The 21,089-nt window shown below is 45.2% G+C and overlaps 1 protein-coding gene across 3 annotated transcripts in view; it reads left to right on the plus strand.

Annotated features, from left to right (window-relative positions):
• Sarm (sterile alpha and armadillo motif) overlaps positions 1–21,089 on the plus strand; it is a 106,474-nt gene that overhangs the window by 11,516 nt on the left and 73,869 nt on the right. Inside the window, exon 1 of one of the 3 annotated variants that reach the window (XM_076770791.1) lies at positions 3,669–3,955. The exons of the other annotated variants lie outside the window; for them this stretch is intronic. Coding sequence (XP_076626906.1) covers positions 3,869–3,955 — 87 coding nt within the window. The 5' untranslated portion in view covers positions 3,669–3,868. Of the gene's footprint in view, positions 1–3,668; positions 3,956–21,089 lie in introns of those variants that run through there. 3 annotated transcript variants of the gene reach the window in all.

Here is a 21,089-nt window from a genome sequence, read left to right on the forward strand (position 1 = left end):
AATTGTTTAAAAATCGACGCATCCATCAAATGGGGCAACTCCGACGCGACAGAGAAATTTCAGAACCGGTTCGGGACCGAAGGAAATGACACTGAAAATTACTTTTGATCCAAGAGGCGCAACAAATCACGAAGGATGATTGAATCGATTACGCGTCTATAGGTATACACGGGGAGGAGATAGCGGCGTAACAAGGCAAGGAGAACAACGATATAAATCGTCGGACGTCAGGCACGGTGCGCGGAACCGTGTTCACAAATCAAATTGAGGGATCTAATTTGTTAGGAAATAAGAGCACGGATACGTGCCATGGGAACGCGGGGAATAAAGTTCTTACGCGGTTTAGCCTCCGTTATCGCATCCAGTGAACCTGAGAACCCGACGATCTCTCCGCGAGGACGGTTAATCCTCAACTTAAGTGCATACCTTTCGCTGTCCGTTAAGTAACAGCAGTTAAAGTTGCATTAAACCGAGACAAAGCGACGCGTAGCTTCGGGTAAATATGGAATTCAAGGATTGCGAAGCGTATAATTGCCCCGCGGATGACTTTGTTGCGAATCGGGCATATTACGGACCACACGCGACGCTTAGCCATCTGGGAAAATATCCGATGAGGGAACTATTTCGCCCGGGGGGACCACGGATACGCGTGACGTCTTTTAACTCTGTCATTACGCCGCGGAAAGAATTGTTTACCCATCTAACACCGCGATCGAACGTGAAATTACGCGGTCGATCTATTCGTAACCGGTGATTTCAAAGAAATATGCATAATATTCTCCTTAAAATGTGAATTTTTCATTCTGATCGTAACGTATGTATCCATTAACATGTAGCAACTTTCCTCGATCGATCGTGATCAAAGTTTTCAGTGAGAACATTTTACGCTTCGAAGTTTTGTAAGCGACATGCTGGTTCATTGAGACGTCGATAAGTTACATGTTACGAGCAATAAATTGATATATTGATGTGACAAAGCATTGACAAATGTCATCGGTAAGCAACGCTATGCGACTATCATTCTAGTCGGGAGAGAACTGTTATACGGGGTGCGGCTGCTAACAGCGTCGCTTACAAACTGTCGAAGGAATACATATTGCATATGACATTTCCAAGGTCACGCGTTGGACATCTGACCGTCGATGTTCGACCATTTTATATTTATGAAACCTCCCGGTTAAAGTTACAACCGAGAAATTGGATCGTAATGGTAGTCACCTGGTGACGAATATCGAACCATTATGCTAACTTACGCAAATAAGATACAGAGATCTACATTTGTATGCCCATCATGAATAATGCAAAGTAAATCGCGATAAAATTCTGATCTGCTTAATCCCTAACTGCTACACCTAAAGAAATTTATACTTTAAGGATTCTTTCCACCTTCAGGGGTTAAAAAAATGGATCTTCTTTGAGAAATTTTGTTTAAAAAAGTACCAAACCGTTCCCTCCTCACATTCTCATACTCAAGGTTTCAGAATTTATATAACTAGAAAATGAATGTGCAGTGTAGTTAGTAATCAAGAATATAAATTCCCTTTTCAGCATAATATTAATATATACTAAGCAGACAACAAGAACTGTTTTATCTTAACACTTGATCCATTATGCATCAAGTTTGGTTCTGTTATAAAGTTGATTTGTAGCTAACAATGTGGCAACCAAATTTCCACAGATACAATATTGCAATACTTTCCTTAGGGTTCAAATAACATAGAAAATTAATAGAATTTCAATGCTGCCATTCCATTTGGAACCTTCTGTTAATTAGCCACTACATAGTTTCACTTTACCAGCAACTAATAGTTTTACTGTGGTTGTTACCATAGAGGTTAGGCCCATGCTCTGACATAACCACAAAAATTGGTCTGAATGCCATACTGAGGAACTGTACATACCACACTCTGTACAGAACTCATGATAATTACAGTGAATTGATTCCAATTACCTTATGGAGTCTTCTAGCTCGTTGGCAGGGATGTGTTGGCAGTGGTCAGGCGTTTCTTGAAAAATAGTCTCTGCCCGTCATTAAACACACGGTAGTTCTGTAAATGCACTGAACGACCGCAGGGTGCCACGTTTACCGTTTCCGATCCTGGTGCGATCGGTCGCATTGAATTTCTACGCGGTTTCTACGAGAGCTGGAAAAAAATACTGTATGAAGCATCGGCATTTCCTGTACACTCCTTGGCATATGCTAATGTCGGGGGCCCAAATACACGCTTCCCGCGTCCACACACGACCGTACACCCGTGTTAAGTACGCGATCGCGTAGGCGTGCTCGATGTAACAGAATACAACGTCGATCACCGTCTAACGAAAATAAAGCCATTCGCGTGCCGGTTGCGATCGTAAAATCTAGCGGCGTCTCTTGTGGATATTAATGACCCGTTTCTCGGAAAGGTTCGCTAACGACCGAATTGACCGTGTAATTGTGATTCGACATGAATCAATGTTACAGAAATACGATAATGTTGAACTCGATATACCACGCTTAGACGGTTAAATTATTCGCGTTCTACTCATGGCACCATTACGGTTACTACGATTTGGCGGGAAAGGAGTAAGAGAGGGGTTAACCAGAGACGCTTTGTCGACAATTTTCTCGTCTTACTTGCGTTAATAGCCCATCCCGACGATCAAATTCGCAAAGCTGGGTAGGAAAGTCGAAGTATCTAACATGATTTTGTACTTTACCTGGATAGATCCTGCAAATTCCGCGTAGAAACGTCTCGCCATGGTTATCGTTCGTTTCGTAATTCACTGGTGGCACGTTCGTTCGAAAGTTTCGTAACGAGATGGCGCCATCGTAGCCTGCGCCAACGTTCCTGCAACGCATACGCGAATTCTCTCGCTCCTCGTCGTTCAAATCAACGTCGTAAGGTCATCGTACGTGCGTCGTATCGCTGTAATTCGAATCTGAACAGAGATCTAATTCGGATGGATGGCTTCTTCTCGTCTACGGGACGTCGAAAAATCTTTGTCCACCGCATGGATCCTGTCGCGACACGTTCGTGGCTTTTCGTACATCGTCGGACGCCATGCCAGATTTCGCGAACGTTCGTGCGACATTTTCCCGCGATATTAACAGCGACTCCATTGGCCGCAAGATTACAAGAAAGTAAGAGTATAACCGTGGGCGCGTGGATTTGAAAACGCTCGTGACGCTTCAAGAGATCGAAGAGTCCGGGAACGGACAGTACGACAACTTGTGACGCAGCTACGGCACGTTCGTCGACAGTCTCCCGTGCCTCGAGTGCCTGTCGTCAGTTATCGTAGTACATTTTCCCGGATGGTGTGCGGTAACAATGGTTTTTCCATCTCCCGAGAAGGACGTCGATAATAGTGAAACGCACAGCAAACCTACTAAACCTTTTTGTCCAGCGTCAGAAGACTACGTTAACAATTGCTCGTGCCCGGGACGGTATGCATTCCTTGCTCTCGTTTATACGCTTCTTTCGAAGAGCTTTCATAATATTCGATGTCGTGACGAAGATCGTACGCGGGTGAATTATGGTGAATGTCTCGATTCGACCAGTGACCTTTTAATCGTGATGTAATTTCCTCGCGGTGAAAGACTCGATCTCGTAATCTGTAACGATCGTGCGCGCGCATTTCTTCTTGAGGATTTTTGGCGGGATGCGTCTACCAGAACCGTACCGCGTGAAGTACGGTCATTCTCTCGAAGCATGGTCAGTTGAGAATCCGATATCGTTGCTACGTATGCACGCGATGACCTTGCCGCGATGGGAGCGTCCGTAAAAAGAAACGTTTATCGCGAAAGATTGTGTTCGAACAGTGTCGCGTCCACCGTGAATTTCGCGATGAGTTAACGACGGGAAAGCAAAGTGAGGTTAAGTGGGAAATGCGGACGACGGCGCCACCGCGAGGTGTCAAGCATCTTCGTCGAAACGCGAGGCACGGCACTTCCTTGGATTACGGGAATCGTCTGGTATGTTAGTTTTATCGAATTATTTATTGACTCAAGTAGATTTATTGCCACGTATGCCGTTGGTATTCAAATTCCGTGAAAGGGGAATTGATTCTCCACGATACACGCAGAATATATCGTTTACGATAGTACGTGCGACAGATCATGAGCGTAATCTACCTTTGTCGATCGCGAGGCTTGGCTTGCAATTAGCTTTCATGACGCCATTAACGCGCAATGTCTTCGTCTATCAGCTTGCGTGTGGTTTTTGACGAATGGCGGTGATTAATATCGAGAAAAGCCGAAGACAGTCGAAGACAATCGAACATGTCGAGTATTGCACAAAAACGATTAATCCTGTAGACATATTTATGCCTTGCTAGTTAAACTTGCTAAAAACGTCACGGAGTAGTTAGCTCGCGGTAACTAGCTAGTAAAAGTGGAATTCGCGCATAATAGAAAATAACATTTGCCTGCCATGTTTCGATTTCTCCATTGGCTAGGTATTCCGTTGATCATCGTTACTAATTTTTCCCGCTGGGTAATTACGTTATCGCGAATGGACTGGACGTTGGCATCGCGCGGATACCTTTTGCATCGAACGAGCGTTTTCCTCTACGAAGCAGGAAAACGCTTCCTTCGTGGTTCAAAACGAATTCAAACCGGTTTCGTTCCATATAAGCTTAAATCCAGTTTCCTTTCACCTTTGCACGAGAACTGTCGGTGTCATTCGCGTCGCAAGTCGTATCGTGTCGCGGCTTATCGGGGCGTTTCGCATTTGTGACCAGGGTATAATGCCCACGAGTGGTCTCTCGTTGTATTTTAGCCGCGTAATCGAACTTTCGTGTGGTCTTTATCGAGATCGAGATTCCATTAACGAAACGATCCCGTCGACAGCTTGGAAGCGTCGATTCTCTGGCGCAATCGATAAAACCAATACGCAATGACAAAAGATTTCGTTCTATAATTGAAATTTTTATTTAGATAAGAAATTCGTCCACCTCAGTATGCCGTGGGATATACTAATATTTATCTCGTCTACGTTTCCAGACCGTAATCTCGACAGTTTGTTTGTATGCATCGGCACAATGCTTTAAGAACGTCCCGGAGATAACGTCGAGGCTTGAGCGTATCGAGTTACGTTCACGCTTCGACTCTAGATTTCAATGTTCGACGTTTCTTCGCTGGTCGTGGATACGTAATTCGATGTTTCTTGTTGTTTTTGGACGTCGTTAATACTCTTTTTCTTTTTATGAGACGATCGTCTCGTCAACGCGTTCTCGATAAGTGGCCGATGACGAGAACTTCGGTACCATTAAAAGTAATTGCATCGAGTCTGCTTTCTGGTTGCTAAAGTGGCTTGAAATTATCAATATTGCAATGGACACAAATATTACGGTACAGTGTTTCCCAAAACAGAGGGCAGCTTTAATGCACTTATATGTATACGCCAGCATCTCTGTTTCTAAGAATATTTAATAAATATGTTACCTAGATTTTGATAGAACAGCATCCATTTTTGTTTAATTGGACGTCACATTCGTAGAAACTCGTTAGGTGTAAGTTAGGTGATTTCATTTAATGAAACGCACGAGTCCTTGAAACGTTCTTGGAATATCCTTGACGCCTTCGCTTAACCCTCGTTTATTCAAGTTTTCCAAATCGACTTGCGTCAGAATAATTCATGGACGTTCCATAATCGTTTGTGTTATTGTTTGAGGTTAGATGCACCAACCTTGTAGTAATTTTTACGACCAGGTTCTGAATAGAGGTTTCGAGACTCGCGAGATCCTTCTCAAGGAGTCAGTTGTCCCGCGATCGTTTGAATTAATTACGCCACCGTTTCTGCGGGGAATAATAAAAATTCTGTCGTCGTTTGCGTACATGGGAGACACATTTCAGTCGGTCGTCGAGCATTCGAAGTTTATCTCCGCGCATTGGTGTTGAGGAGCGCGGCAAGTGGAGAATGCCTGACTATAATCAGACGAAGCGTCGAGCGGAGGATGTGTGCGCGTATCGTCGTAATTACGCCTCGATGAAACCGCGATCTGTTGACTCGGAATCGTCGGTATTATGCAAATAGAATTAGCCAACGGTCTGCGTGTCATTAAAATGATCGACTTTGCGCTTTTTCCATCCACGCAACCATGTGGTTCGCCCACACCTGAGAACCACAGCCCTGACCTAACGGCATGAAAATCAGTTCGAGTCGCGTAATATCCTCTCTGAATCCATTTTCAACGCGCAGTTGGTATTTTATTTCAGTTGATGGACTTCAAAAAGAAAAGAATAGATTAACCGTTACACCGTCTCAACGCGCAGAGAAAATATAAGTAGCAAAACTTATGGAATATTTATTTATTTGTTAGACGGGTAAACATTGATCTCTACCTACCTAAATACGCAAAAGGAGACTACGAAATCACAATAGTGCTAATAACTAAATAGTCAAAGACCCTGACAGTCATTAAATAAATTCAAGTCGGCTAGTTGACTGAGTCACAAATCCTGCTAATCGGTAAGATCGAAATTTGAAGTGTAGTGTAATACACAAAACAAAGAAAGTGGGGTACAGCGCTTCTCGAACGGGAGAACAAAGGGACCGCGAGAAAAATCGACGATTCCCGGCACGACAATAGCGCCCATTAGTTACGATCAGCCCATTTGACGAGGTTCAGCCATTTCGCGTCGCAATTTTCCACGCTGCATTGTTGAGTAACAGTCTTCGTTACTATCGCGACGACGATGCACGCTGAATCGAAGCACACGTGCATTTCGTACGTGCACTGAAACGAATCGACTAAAGTGATCGACGGGGCACGAATCTAGTCTCGGGTAGAACGTTCGTCATTAGTTATGGAACTTTCTCTTCCGTTATCATAAAAATATCGAGCAAGAGACCGCACGTACAAAGGGCAGTTAGTCGTCCCTGCAGATTTACGCCTGAGACTGGTTGTAAAAACCGTCGGAGCTTCTTTAACACGCAGCAATTTGCATGTTTGCTACCTTATGCATGCTTAGCGGGCCAGGATACACACCTGTGTAATATTTTGTACGCGTTTTCGAGCACGTACCCCGATCTGGTCAGCTGAGATATCGATGTAACCAGAATAAAATTCGAAAATCACAACAGTCGGGCGTTGAGCGCGATCGGGTTGCTGGTTCCGTGCATCCGCCCACGCGTGCACACGAGTCGCAGCCTTGGCCGACTGACGACTGGACTGTTTTTATTTTCCACGACGCGGCACGTCTTCTTTTTCACCTTAAACTATAAAAGATCCGTTCGCGCGCGACGCCGGCGTTGAATTATTTATAAGGATCGAGGCTGGGCGCTCGCTACCTCCGACAGGGTTATCGCATAATATCCGCGCGCATTAAACGCTAATAATAGTCTCCTATTTCCACCGTGACGTGCCTTCCGATCGCTACCAAGCGATCCCGGGTGCCGCGTAATAACCCGATGCACCCACATTCCGCTGCTTTTCATCGCGAGTCCCCCCCTCCTCGCGTATGGCCTGTCGATTTCACGTCGATGGCATCTTTCTCGACGATACGATCTTTAGGCAATAATTCACGCCAGATTTCCGATTTTCGTGCGATGCAATCCCGTTGAAAGCACAGTCTTCGATGCATTACGCGTTTGTATCGTTGGATAGTTATTATTACGCATTCGCGTATGGTCTTTAACGCAAGAGCCCTCGATTGATAAACAACACAACATCAATTTGATCAATTTCTTTAACAATCTAATCTAGAAAATTAATTTTTTCCTGGCTTAAAATCATAGGGAACACGTGTGATGATTTTTTCTAAGTCCCACGGGATCGAACTCGAGACCTTGGGAATCGAAGACGAGCGTTTAAGCCACGGAGCCATACAGGGCTCGATCAAAGAATACAGTAAACTTAGTTTTAGTTTTTTATTTATTCAGTACTTTCAGACCACTTACTCGATTTTACGTTCGTCTTATATTACATAATATAACATATGTCTTTAATATTTCCTATTTTTACGGTGAACGTATAGAAGCGAGCAACCCTTGTACCCTTTATGTTTGGAGGCCGCTGTCCTGGACGATCAGCAACACAGTTCGCGCGAACGTCTGTCCCTCTTCTCGAGGTGTTTCGTTTCGTTTGTTATCGTAGCGAGCCGTAACGAGAAGCAAGGAGCAAGCGAGTCGTGGCGATACGAGACCCAGAGTCTAATTACGGTCGCGCATTGTTATTCCACGGGGCACGGATCTCGCATTCCTCTGTGATCAGTGCACATATCGGTGCCCAATGAACCGCTCGTGGCGCACTTTGTACCGATCGTATCGAAATTTATTGCGAACGGTATCGCCGCGGTATTAATCGTAAGCAGCTTAGGGCGTTTCATTGATGGCCGAGCCGATCGAAAGAAAGCCGATTACCGAGCTCCGTTGCAACCTACGACCTTCTCTACGGATTACTTGCGATCCACACTCGTCGAACTATAACCGATCTACAGATTTTAATCTACTCTTGCAAGACGGCGGATTAAACGTTCTCGTTGTTGCCTGTCGAACATTTGATAACTTGATAATTGTTGAGATACAAGCAATTAAAATCACACACCTGGGCACTATTTTTCGAACTGTAATATATCACAGAGACTTGGGAGCTGGAATGGTCCCAACGATTCTTGTTGGAAGCACTTAGCAATTATTATTATTGGAAATAGGTGGTGGAATAAAAAAAACAATTTGATCGATAATAACTTTTGACTAAGCTTCATTAGAAACACTTGCAAGGCACGTCTGCACGGTTTGAAAGGAACATACAGAATGAAAAGTGACGAAAATTCGTCCCGTACTGTTTTTCTCACGAAAAGAAAACTTTCTCTTTTAGAACACGAAAACCAACAATTATCGTTCCAATTTCCTTGCTCTTTGAGTGTGATATTATGCAATGTCGGGACAAAATATAATCTGATTAATGATTTACGATCGTACTAGTGTAATTATCATGCAATCGTAATCATAAATCATTGAGTCGTGTTATTGCCGTATAATACAATGTAATTTCCGTGTACTTGCCCCGTAATAATAACCGTGAATCATCGAACGTTTGCGTTTTATCGAACCGCCATACGTGTGGAAAATGAGGACCACAACACGACTCCCATCTTCCTCGTCTTTCTCGAGCCTGGTAATTTTCGATAAATTTCAGATCGAGAGTTTACGTGCGTTGTTCGCGGATAAAATTTGCAAAACTCCCGGTCTGGGAGCGACCGGAAAAAAGAGAGAACGAGTTTCTTTGGAGGATGTTATGTAACGAAGCCGCTCGATCGTCGAACAAACAGGGAAAAACTCATCAAAGGCGAGCCGCCGCCTCTCGCACACATCGAGCCGTGATAATATCTATCACGGGTGATAAGGAGCAATGTACGAGCATCGTAAACAGACCTCCGAAAGACTTTATCGGTGACCTTTCCTGTCTCGTTCGCGACAACGTTTGCCCGTCGCTGTAATTGCTGGCTTACGCTGGTTTTCTGTAACCGCGGTATTTCGCGCTTCTCTTTGAACGAGTCGCGGAATACAACGATAAGAATAATTGCAACAGTGTTGCGCGAATATCTACGACCGTCCGGTTCCACAGAACTTATCGTTAATTAATCTCAGGAAGACGGAAATATTTGTCGTCAGCCAGCGATTGCGTTCGCCAATTCTCGTGTTTCCTTCTTTTTTTTTTAACGATTTTCGGGACTCGTCTCGCGAGAAAACAATTTGCAGTTATCTAGGTTCGAACAAACATTTGTTTACTTTGATTTATTTATAAACGGCACTATCCAGCGTCGAGAACGAGACCCGTTTCGCTTGCAGAGTTTGGCATTTTGCCGTCGAGAGTGCTGTCCATTTAAGATTGTTTCTAAACAAAAGAAATGACGATCGGTATCGTCCACGCGTCGATTAGAAGCACAGATGAGGTATACACGTAGACCTTGCACTTTATGGACTTTGGTGGCTCTAGAGTCCCATAAAAATGGACCGAAAGAATTCATTGAATGTAGGTCTACTCGTACACCTCGTCTGTGATAGAAGATTCGCGGAACCGTGCATATGTACTTAGAACTTCTTTCTTCAGTTTTCTGGTGCGGAGCGAGTCTGCAAATATTATTGCATCTAGTAGTGGTCAAAATAATTAAACCTCGGGGAGATTATGCAATCGGAGTTTGATAAGCAAACCGAACCGTAGTAAATAAAATAAATATCGTAGATTTAGGTCTGGACGTTTCAAGAATAATTCTATTTATTACTAACGAATTATTTCCCCCCCCCCCCCCCCCCGATTTTCGAATATATTTTTATAAAAATATCACCCCTAATATCGTAGGATTGTTCGTTGAATATTTAATTCTTTGTCTCCGGAAGAGCGTTCAAGAATTCACGCCTGTAGATATGCCCGATCGCGTACGCGATTCTTTAATTAGTTCGAGCAGTATATTAGAAGCGACGCGTCCCATCCATCTTGTCCTTAACGACTCCTTGGCAGATGTAATTACCCGTCGAACGCGTAGAAATTACTGCCGATAGACAAAAGGACATCGTTTTTAAATTGTTAATGACATTCTCCGTGGCACCGCGATCAAAGTTAATTACGTATCGATGGATTCTTTACGACCTTTCGCTCGAACGTAACTCGAGTGCATCAATTTCATTCCGGATTCCGTGTCGCAATAGAGCGTTTTCATCGGTGGTTCCATCGTCCTCGGTTAGAAAACCATTAGTCGCATTAGCAATGCAAATCGCGGATCGTCTGTCAGGAAATTAATTGGAGAGAAATTGGACATCTGTTTGAAGTGCACGATCGACGGTAATGCGAGTCGTTTAATAAATGTCTCTGAGATAAAGGACGATAGGCGAACGATTGCGAAACCAGCTGCGAAGACCAATCGTTCCTAAACATTTTCCCTTATCGAATAACCGAGTCGTGAGTCACGTAAATTGCTGTTTCACGGAATCTTGGAAATCTTTTTCGAACCTTCGCGATCGTAAAACGTTATAAAATAGTATGGAAGCTTACTCTTTGGACAAACGCTTCGAGTATCTCTTAGGAATAATAATAATCGACCCGATAATGGGAAGATTCGTTTCTCGGTAACGTTTCACACGCGAAAAATCAGGAGAAACTATGTAATGTAACAGAAATTATAAAGTCCCGCGGAAAGATCGACGACGATGACGCAAACGAGACGAAAGAAGGATCTCGTAGCCGCGTTACGAACAGTCGTTTCGTTGTTTCTGCGATTCCACTCGAGGCGTAATCGCGATCGATGGAAAAACATACCTTCCGCGAAGTGTTCCACCGAGTGTTACGACTTCATTTCCCGCCATAACAATCGCGTAACACCGGCTACTACGATCTTCGCGTCGTCGAGAAGCTTGCCAGCCAGTTGTTACATCATTGTAATCTGCCCAGCTGTCGATACAGTCTGATTTATTGTTCGCTAAATAACTCTCTTCTTTTAACGAACTCGGGGAAACACGTTCGCGGATCTTCCACGGGCTGGTTTCACAATCAGGAAATACCTAACATTCCACGGTTCGATCGTATCGTGTCGGATGCAGTGGCGTAGAAACCGCACCGCCATGCTCCGCGGAACGTGTTCGACCAGCTGTTATTCAGCCTCGTTCCGTCGCGCGATACAAAATTAATTCGTTTGTTTACCTTTGCTCGTGACGGTCCCAAAACTGTGGAAACTAAAAATGCAGATATTATTAACCCCCCAATTTCGCTGAAATTGTTTCAATAGCGATATCTCTCTGTCGATAGAAACAAATTCTTCTAAGAGTTCATCACGATAGACAGCTTTGGTATTTTGGAGAAAAATGAACGACACGCGTAGGTTATTTTCAGTTACGTAACATTTTTTCAAAGCATTAGTTTTCACACCTGAGACGGTTACGCAACCCGTGTTATTTCAGGAAAGAGGAACTACGCGTTTAGCAAACCAAAGCCACGGCACAGAAAATCATTCCGTTTGCTGTACTTTCGATCAAAGCTACCGTACGCCAGGCGTGTTTCGATAATTATAAGTTAAATTAACAATTTCATGCGTCGGTGTGTTGGTCTGAAAATTATCAAGATCCTCGAGCGTATAATTTTCTTGGGCAATTCCACTTCTGCGGATAATTGTCTGTACCATACTAAAGGAGTATTGCAGCCTTAATTCGCTAACAGCTTGTTCGAGTGGTCGGTAAACTGATTAAAGAAGAAATTCGATAAAAGTTCCTTTGCTGAAACGACGAAATGTGTTTCTTTCGCACGTGTGGACTGACGAAATTGCTTTTTTACGCAACCCGTCGAAAGTCATCCGAGTTCAACACACTCCCTACGCTTTGCACCGACTTTTGGGTCGCGATTCATCGACGAAAAGTATCGATACTTATCGTTTCGAGATCGATCGGTTGCTTTTGGCGCGTCGTAAAAATTAATCAGACGTCGTTTTGAGCGCTCCGAATTGGCCAGCGATCTTAAAATCGGCACGTAAAACGCTCGTCGTACGGGGTTTATGGGTGAAAAGTTTTGAAACCCGTTCGCGACAGGTTCCCGAGGGCAACTCGACGAGAGAAAGGCGGACCGGTATTATTGAAGGTTCGTGGCTGAGTCGATCGTTGAATGAAATTTAAGTGGGTCGCGCATGAATGAAATTGTGCGCCATTCTCTTGCTTGTATCTTTCTCTCTCTGGTTCACAGTCGGTCGTGCAATCGCCTCGGTCGCGCTTGCTTCGCGAACGCGAGTCGCGTGGGCGACCGGACGCGATTTAAACGATCGCGCGAATCTCTCGTCTCGATCTCTCGGATTTCCCGCTCGACCACGCGACTCCTCTTTCTCGGCCGTGTTAACAGCATTTGGGGCAAACAGGAAAAAGAAAAGTGAAATTCCAAAAAATTTACGCAACGTCATCTTCGATTGCTCGAGAAAAAGATCACTCCAGAAAATAAAAAATGATAGTAACGGAGCGTAACAGTTTTCGAAGCGTGTTTCGTTCCCCCGGACGCTAGAGATTCGAGAATGCTGGACGATAAATCGCTAATAGCGGCCGATTCCTCGTCCGGGGAGCTCGGTTCGCCTCGACTTACGTGCCAGCGCGGAGATAAGCACGCAGAAATGGCTTAATATCGTGCAACGTGCGCCGCGTCTTGTTACCAAACAACCGGTTGCTGATAGTGCAACAATATTCTAGAATGGAGAGCAAGCAGATAGCCAGTGTAGTTTATCGGCGCAGCGGCAACACGACCGATACGTTCCGAGTAACTCTTTGAGTTCTCGTTTCAAGGAGGAAAAGTTCGCGATATTGTTTTTAAAGGTATAGTTCTAAATTCTGTCCAAGAATAATCGATTGTTTCTACAACGGTTGACCAGGAAACGAGAGTAGTATGGCGAGTCAAAGGTTGACCGTTATTCACCATAGCATAAATTGCAATTATCGTTGTTTCGATTAAAATCCCCAACGCCACGGGTACAGGTATGCGACCGTTTCAGAAAGTAGGCTGCATTCTGCGGCCGCGATAACCGCGCATAAATGCAGATTAGGGGCGAGACCGATCTCCGTGTCCTGTCCCGATACAATCTGCATTGTAATTAAATGCCAACCGTGTCGTTCGTCTATCATTTTTCGAACATTCTAACCGGTTTTGTCGCGTTTTCCTTCCTTCAGTCCCGGGGGGGAGAGGTTCACTGCGCCTTTGTACCGACGCGTATGGTAATAAGCAGCGCTAGTTTACTCGAATCGCGCGTGTTCAGCAACCCGAGCGGAGTTTAATAACTTACCACGTGTAAGTCTCGCGTTTCCACTCGAGCCACAATGTTCAAACGGTGTCGTATGAGTTTGATACCAGTCGACGCGAGACAGTGTTCAGCAGCTAGTAGCGTTCTTGAAAATATTCCTATCGAGATCCGGATGGTTCGAGTTAATTTTCTCTTGTAATATAATCAGGATCATCGCTTCGTCTTCGTCCCGCGAGATGAAAGATGATCTCGCGAACGGAAGCCGTCGTCGATGTTTCGATCGCGCGGCGGCGCTAATTAACGCCAGATCCCCGCGAGAGGAAGACGTTGAAAGAAGGGGAGCTGTAACTTCCTTGGAAACCCGACCGCGATCGGGTTTATTAAGTCGGACAGGACTGGAGGATGGAGTCGGATAAAGCGGTACGTTGTCACGCACACGCACGCGATGTTTACGGGCACCTGCACGCGCCTTTGAACCGTACATAAAGTCGATTTGAATAATTGTTATCGGCCGCGGCGCTACGTGGGCGAATCCGGGCGATTTATACGACCGGGCGATTAAAAATCACACGATCGATCGAGATTAAAAATGAGCGTGTTTCAGGGGGAAACCGCAGATACGATATTAACAGGTTTCGCTATCGTGCCTCGCGTCTCATTTTAGTTTATGTTACAAGCAAATTCAGAATGGAGGACCAAATAGATTTGGTCTGTCTTGGAAGCAAGTCTGATATTTCTTATAGATCTTGTAGGATGTTTATGCATTTATGGGAAGTTTTAATTCTCAAGAAACTGCAGAATGTACTTGATGTGTAAATATATAAGAATTATTGTATTTCGGGGTAGAGACAACCGTCTACGAAGCTTTCATTTCATTAATTCTATCGCCTCCCGTGGGTGCCTGTGACGAAAAAAAAAATTTCAAATCAGTTTGGAAAAATGATTTTTAGTTGCAGGGGTCAATTGCAATAATTTTTGGTGAATAGACATACCCCCGAAATCCTACTCATTTTCGAGAAAAAAATTCGGAAGGTGTGAAATTTTTCGACAGAAAAAAAAATTTCAGATCGCTCTAAAAAAATTATTTTTAGTTTCGGGGGTCTATTACAATCATTTTTTACGAATACACGTATCCCCGAAATCCTACGCACTTTCGAGAAAAAAATTTATTATCGAAAATATAATGTCTGACCATGAATGATGATTCCCCTGAAATTTCATGCGTTTGTTTAAAACATCATAACTTCTGAACGGATTGGACGATTTTAATGTTTCAAAATGCAAACAATGCGTATTTTACACGGTAAATTTCTACGTCATCTTAAGTTTTCTCACGTATGATCTGAAATATCTGAAAGATCGCACTTGTCCAGCGAGAAAACTTGAAACGACGCGAAATCCACGTTCCTTCTATCGGTTCCACTTTGCAGTAGAATATGGGCCTCCGCGGGGTCCCTGGTCAGACGTACCATCCTCCTTTCGCAATAACCGTCCGTCTGGCATTGTCCGAGCACGGGATTCTTCATTGTCTGGCGTTCGGTAGACGCCGTTCCACGTGACCACGACTGCGTAACCAGGCCGCGACAGAGGGAGTCGCGTTTGTTACCGGCCACCTACACCAAACAAAGGGACATGAGTCACGGATTTTATTTCGAGACTCGGGGTTGTCCTGAAATAGACGTCGTCCCACGACGGGGAAAAGGCGGCCTGTCTATTTAAAGGACGTCTTAGCGACCGGCCTCTCTTTCGACTCGCAATTGCGACACGCGCCGGGTACATTTCGCACGTGGGCCGCGCGACGGGACTTCCGGTTCGATCGTCCCTTCCTGAGCCCTACAAAGCCCGAGCCACGAAATAGAAAGAATAATAAGCTCCTCCTTTCGTCCGGAAAGATACTCAAACAGAACCGGAGTAAGATGGATCGTTAGTCGATGACTTTGTTTACGCGAAAAGTAAAACAAAACGAACGCCCACTTTGAAGATTCGAATCCCAAGCTTCGCGGGGAAGATAAAAGAAATCCGTTTCTGGGTTAGTGGGTCCGGAGTCTCCAAAATTGGAACGACCGTCTTCGATCGCGATCGTTAAAGTTTCTCGGGCATCTCTCGAGCAACGATTCCCAGTAATTCGAGGGTTCGAGAGGGTTTCACGGACGATTTTATCTCAACGACGGCCCCTTTGAACCACCGCCGGTCGCGGAATGTTAAAAGACTTTCCGCTGGCGCGCCGCTACTTCCGGTATGTTTTTGCCGCCGGGAAAGGCATGTTTACCGACCGCTTCGGAGAGGAAGTACCGTTCAACCCGCTGCCAGAGTCCAAATAATCAAGCGCGATGCTTCTGGCGTGGTTACAAGTGTATTTTGCTCGTTCGCGATGACGGGAATCGAGGCCACGCGTTGACGAACTCCGGGACCAGGGAAAACAATTTCAATCGAATCCCTCGATCGGCCAAAAATCGTCGCGAAAAGATAAGGAACGATTTCGTACGGCCTCGCGTCCGTAAAAGCGATCGAGTGAAAAACGATCGTTCGTTCGCGACTGTTCCCACGATCTCCGAAGCACCGAAGACGGACGTTCCATTGAAATTTCATTAACCTCGCGCGGCTAACAACCGTATAATTAAATACCGCGGTGGATAACATCGCTGGAATCGCGAAAACCCGTACGCATAAACGCCCCGGGGACGTGGATTATAAATTGCTGACCGATTTTTCCCCCGATCGGGCTACCGCGGCGTTGATCGGGCGCCTCCTCGCCGCGGAAACTTTCCGCGTGAGAAAACCCCAGCTGCGGAAACCAGTCGATGGCATTTGAACGGTCGCACGTGCAAGAATGCGCAACCGCGAGCCACTTACGATCGAGGAATCGATACTTTCTACGACTCGCGAGAACAATCGGCTACCGACCGGGTCTCTCTCGTTTGTCGCGCCAACCGGTTTCGCTTTTTCAAACCTTCGTTCGACACGGACAGAGAAAGAAGCCGTTTCGTCCGAACAAAATTCCGTTTTATTAGTTTACGAGCGCAGGAGTAACCTTTCACGAATGACGTAATATCGGATAGAATTAGAGAATTATTTCGTCCTCTCCCTGCTTGAATGTATTGTATATCTCGGGGGAAAAAATAACAGTACAGGATAACGGTTTAATCCAAACGTAAATGTTTATTGTAAACATATACACGTAAAACTGTAACTCGAAAGTATGTAGGCACCCCCGTAACTCTTACTATCTAAAAGAAATTATTAAATCTTTAATATACTCGATTAAATTTCATGTATGCTAGTTTTTACAGTATTAGAGAATGCATTTAATCAATAGTTTCTAATAATTCTTCTCTTCAATATATCAGCTGTTGTAATCGCATTTACGAGTTGTGGCATTCTGGCTGTTAGTTTTTTCATTATTCCACTTCGATTGTAAAATTTCCCATAAATGTTTTTGCTGATTTTCGACTATTTTTAGTCGTAACCTACACAGGACACTTAAAACTAGGTACCAAGATATTGGCTGGCATTCCAACAGTATATTTTTGTCGATAACGATCCCAAAATATTTATATCGTCGAAAATATTTTTTCCCCGCGTTCTTCATCGTTGAAACGCGCGCGAAATTTATTGCTCGGTGCATAGATACCGGGATCACAGGTCGACGGGGTTTAACGTTTGGGATCGTCTCTAACGAAGACCGCAGTAGAGAGGGCTCGTGTGTTATCAGACGTAATCTCGACAACATTACGAGCGGAGGATAGGTGTTCGCAACAATGCAGGTAATCGCGTTTCTACGGTGAGAACGCGCGCCGGAGACGCGAATTATAGTCGCGCGAGGAACGTCTGTCAGATATCCATCTACCCCGAAATTATCCCGCTGTAAAATCCGCTGCGTACGGTCTCGTGGGACCTTGAAGCTTACACGGACCCGAGAAACTGCGATTTTCTACGCGGCGAGCAGCCAGAGGATCGCCACGATGCAGGCGATCGCGCGAACTTGCGCTTTTCAAACTTTCTGGAAGCCGTCCAACTAAAAAAAGACGAAGTTCGAGGCACGCGGAAGGTTCCGAACGGAAAATATTGGTGCAGAGCTAGCGGGGATGGATTATTTGCTCAGCAGAGTTTCGCGATGATCTCGTGCGGCGACTTGGACAGATTTGTAATTCTAGATTTCGGGAGTAATAAGATGGGAGCAGGTGTTTGGATTCTCTGAAGCATCTCGTAGTCAACACCTCAGTTTATTATATTAAATAGCAACTGCAATGAAAATGTTTAGAATACCCTACAGTTGCATTTTTGACTGCAAAAGGTGTTGTTTACCCATGTATCGCTGGGAGACGAGATGTTGACAATACTACTTATGGGAATCATCCACCCAATTATTCGATCGACTCATCCAATAGTAGCCAAGAATCTAAGTCTCCCAACATAAAGGTTCAAGTGGAATTGCAAATATGTTTATTTGGAGACTAATACGCAAATGGTACTCATCCTTGGAGCGAAACCCTCGAGTATCGGGGAGCAAGAAACTTTGGACTGGGGCTCTACTTTGGAAGTTGGGTACATTTGGTCGTCCGGGTATCTTGGACGTGATCGTTAAAACGCGAGTCGATGCAAATAAAGCGAGGGAATTTTTCGCGATGCCAGAGGGCGGCAGAGTCTCGATTCTAAAATCTGACTTGCTAATCCCCCGGGCCCTGCTGCACACGCACCACTTCCACTGACGTTACGACTGCTCGCGGACATGCTGGTACTTTGCAAGTCTAATTCAGAAGCGTGCACCACCTTCGTTTCCAGCTATTAATTGCGATCCTGTCGTTGCTCTCTCGATCCTCCCTCTCCGCTCTTTCTTAGCTTCGAACCGTCGCTGATCGAACGAAAATAAAAATCATCCGTATCGTTTCTTGCACGGTTTGATTTCAATTTTAACTTCTCGAAGTATCGTGCACGTTTCTAACAAATCGTTCTGGAAACCTTGTACGTGACCGTGATCGCCGGTTACCCTTGCCCCTGAGCCTCCCATCGACACCCTTCGATGTTCGTTTTGGCGCCTCGAGCACGACTTCTCTCTTCCCTGTATTTTGTCCTCGGCGCGTCGACAGGCCGCGATCGTAAAAATGGTTTATTCGTGCAACGACCACGTGTCGCTTTTACGTGGCTCTTTGTAGTCGTGAAATTCGAGCCACGGCTACCGTTGGTTACCCAACCGGGCTCGATCCAGCCATAAATTCCGCGTTTCGATACGCCGCTGCATTAACTGGCGCGTTATTTGTCGTTCCGTCGACCCGAGAAAGCGCTGTCCACGTCGCGTGGAATTTTTTTTCGAAATCGTCCGGTTTTATCGTTGATCGATTTACTTGTCGGCTGCTCGCTCGCTAAGAATATCAGCGTTATTGAAACTCGACGTTCATTTTCAGTCAGAGTACGACGCTTGAATAATGTCTATTCAACTGTTAAATTATTAATTACATAATCTGTTGAGATTTTGGTCAGCTTCTCAGCTTGAGAATCAATTAGTTAATTTGAACTAAAAACGTGGTTTCCGGGGGAGGGGAAAAGGCTGACAGCCATCGGTCTGTCGACGGTTCAATTGGTTCGGGTCGATTTGGAGTTAATAAGGCGTTGCTGCATCGGGGACGCGAAAGCAGACCGACGGTCGAGTCAATTACGCGGGAATACGCGACAAAAATGTTCAATTCGGGGCCTCGAAAATTGCTCAAAGGCCGCGAAGATCACACGCGCCGCCGGGAAAAAATGTTAATTCGCGACGATGAAGATGGACACCAGCCGCGATCGCGGTGGAGCTACGCCCGCGATTATTTTGGCCTCTTTCTTCGTCCCGTTGGAATTACGCAACGAGCCTGAACGACGATCGAGTTACGCGCAATTGTACGGAAATAAAAAAAAAGAAACGAAAATACATTTTACGATCCGTGCCTTTTATTTCTCTCTCTCGCGTTGCGTTCGATGCGTTTCGTCACGCGGCGGGATCCACGACAATTACGCAGAAATTATCGCGTTCGAGCATCATCGCGTAAATTACGTAAACACGTTGCTCGCTCAAGATATGGAAATAGACGCGACATCGAGGGCCTCGTCGTGGCTTCGATATATTCTCGCGGGCGGCTATCGCGGATAATTATCGCGTCGCGATAATTGCGTGCTACCGTGAAGGTATGCGCTTTGTTTACCACTTCTGGAGACATCCTCCACTCGATTACGCCTTTTTCGCGTAATAACTCCGCGAACGGCGCGAGAAAGTAGCAATCGCGTGCCGGGGTACGGTTTGAGCTTTCCTCTCGATGTATCGGTAATCGCGTGCAGCGTCTCTGGTTTGCTTTAACAACGATTACAGTCGAATCTATTAGCGGCTCGGAGCCATTCTTCCTGCTGTAAAGTTCATCGGACGAGATTTCTACTTTCGCGTCGCGACAACGTTGCTCGTTTGACGGACAGAGGGGGCGGGCGCTTGCATATCGACGAGAAGGGAGAGGCGACAGAGCCGTGGGCGTATCTGGACGATAGCGGGGATAATCGGTGTGGTGGGGATGGCTACTCGGTGGCCTTGAACGGTTGATGGATTTTAATCGCTCGTTAACCCGCTCAAGACGGACGTCGTAGGCTGACACGGGGTGAAAAATGGCGCTCTTCTGAGATTATTCGAACCTCAGGAAGTAATAGTGTTACCTGAATACTTCTAACGAACCTCTCGAATTAGAATTGCATTGCTCCTTCGATTGGATATTCATGATTACGAAATACTTTTGATATTTTTGACTTTAACGAATACAGCGACTGGGATGCTCTGAACGCACTATTACGATCGTTATCGTTAAAAACATCGTGTCTGGATCGATTTCGTGGATGTTTCGAATCGCGAGACGATCCGCACCTGCGCGAAGAGCGATTCGATCGGCTCGCCAGGATCGTCGCCGTGCAATATCTGGAATTTTCGTTCGATCGACGGCGAAACGGTCGTAGTAGCATCGTTTCGTAGACAATGCAGAGAGGCACGTCGGCGCATTCTCTCTGCCCACGTCCTCGGATACCGTATTACGTGCGTAATATCTAATGGACGTTCACGACGTTCAAAGGTGGCACAAAGTGGGCTAATACGAGGTGCCATTTAGTCAGTTAAAGGTCTTTGAAGCCACGTCGTATCGGTGCTCCCGCTTATGCAATAAATACACAATTTTATAGTTATATTAAGTGGTTGTGACTTGGTCGTTGGTATTTCTCGCCGGTATTCATCGTTAGTTTGCATTTCCACTCGCCATGTTCGCAGGAAAGTATCGTTCTAAAGATTCATAGTTGATCCCAGAACGCTTGCGAAATCATATTTTGCGATATAATAAGTTTCGTATAGGCAGTGTGTATACGCGATAGATTTGTAAATAAAGTGTTATTTACGAGAACG

Source organism: Colletes latitarsis, chromosome 8, assembly GCF_051014445.1.
Source record: "Colletes latitarsis isolate SP2378_abdomen chromosome 8, iyColLati1, whole genome shotgun sequence".
In the NCBI taxonomy this organism is placed as follows: domain Eukaryota; kingdom Metazoa; phylum Arthropoda; class Insecta; order Hymenoptera; family Colletidae; genus Colletes; species Colletes latitarsis.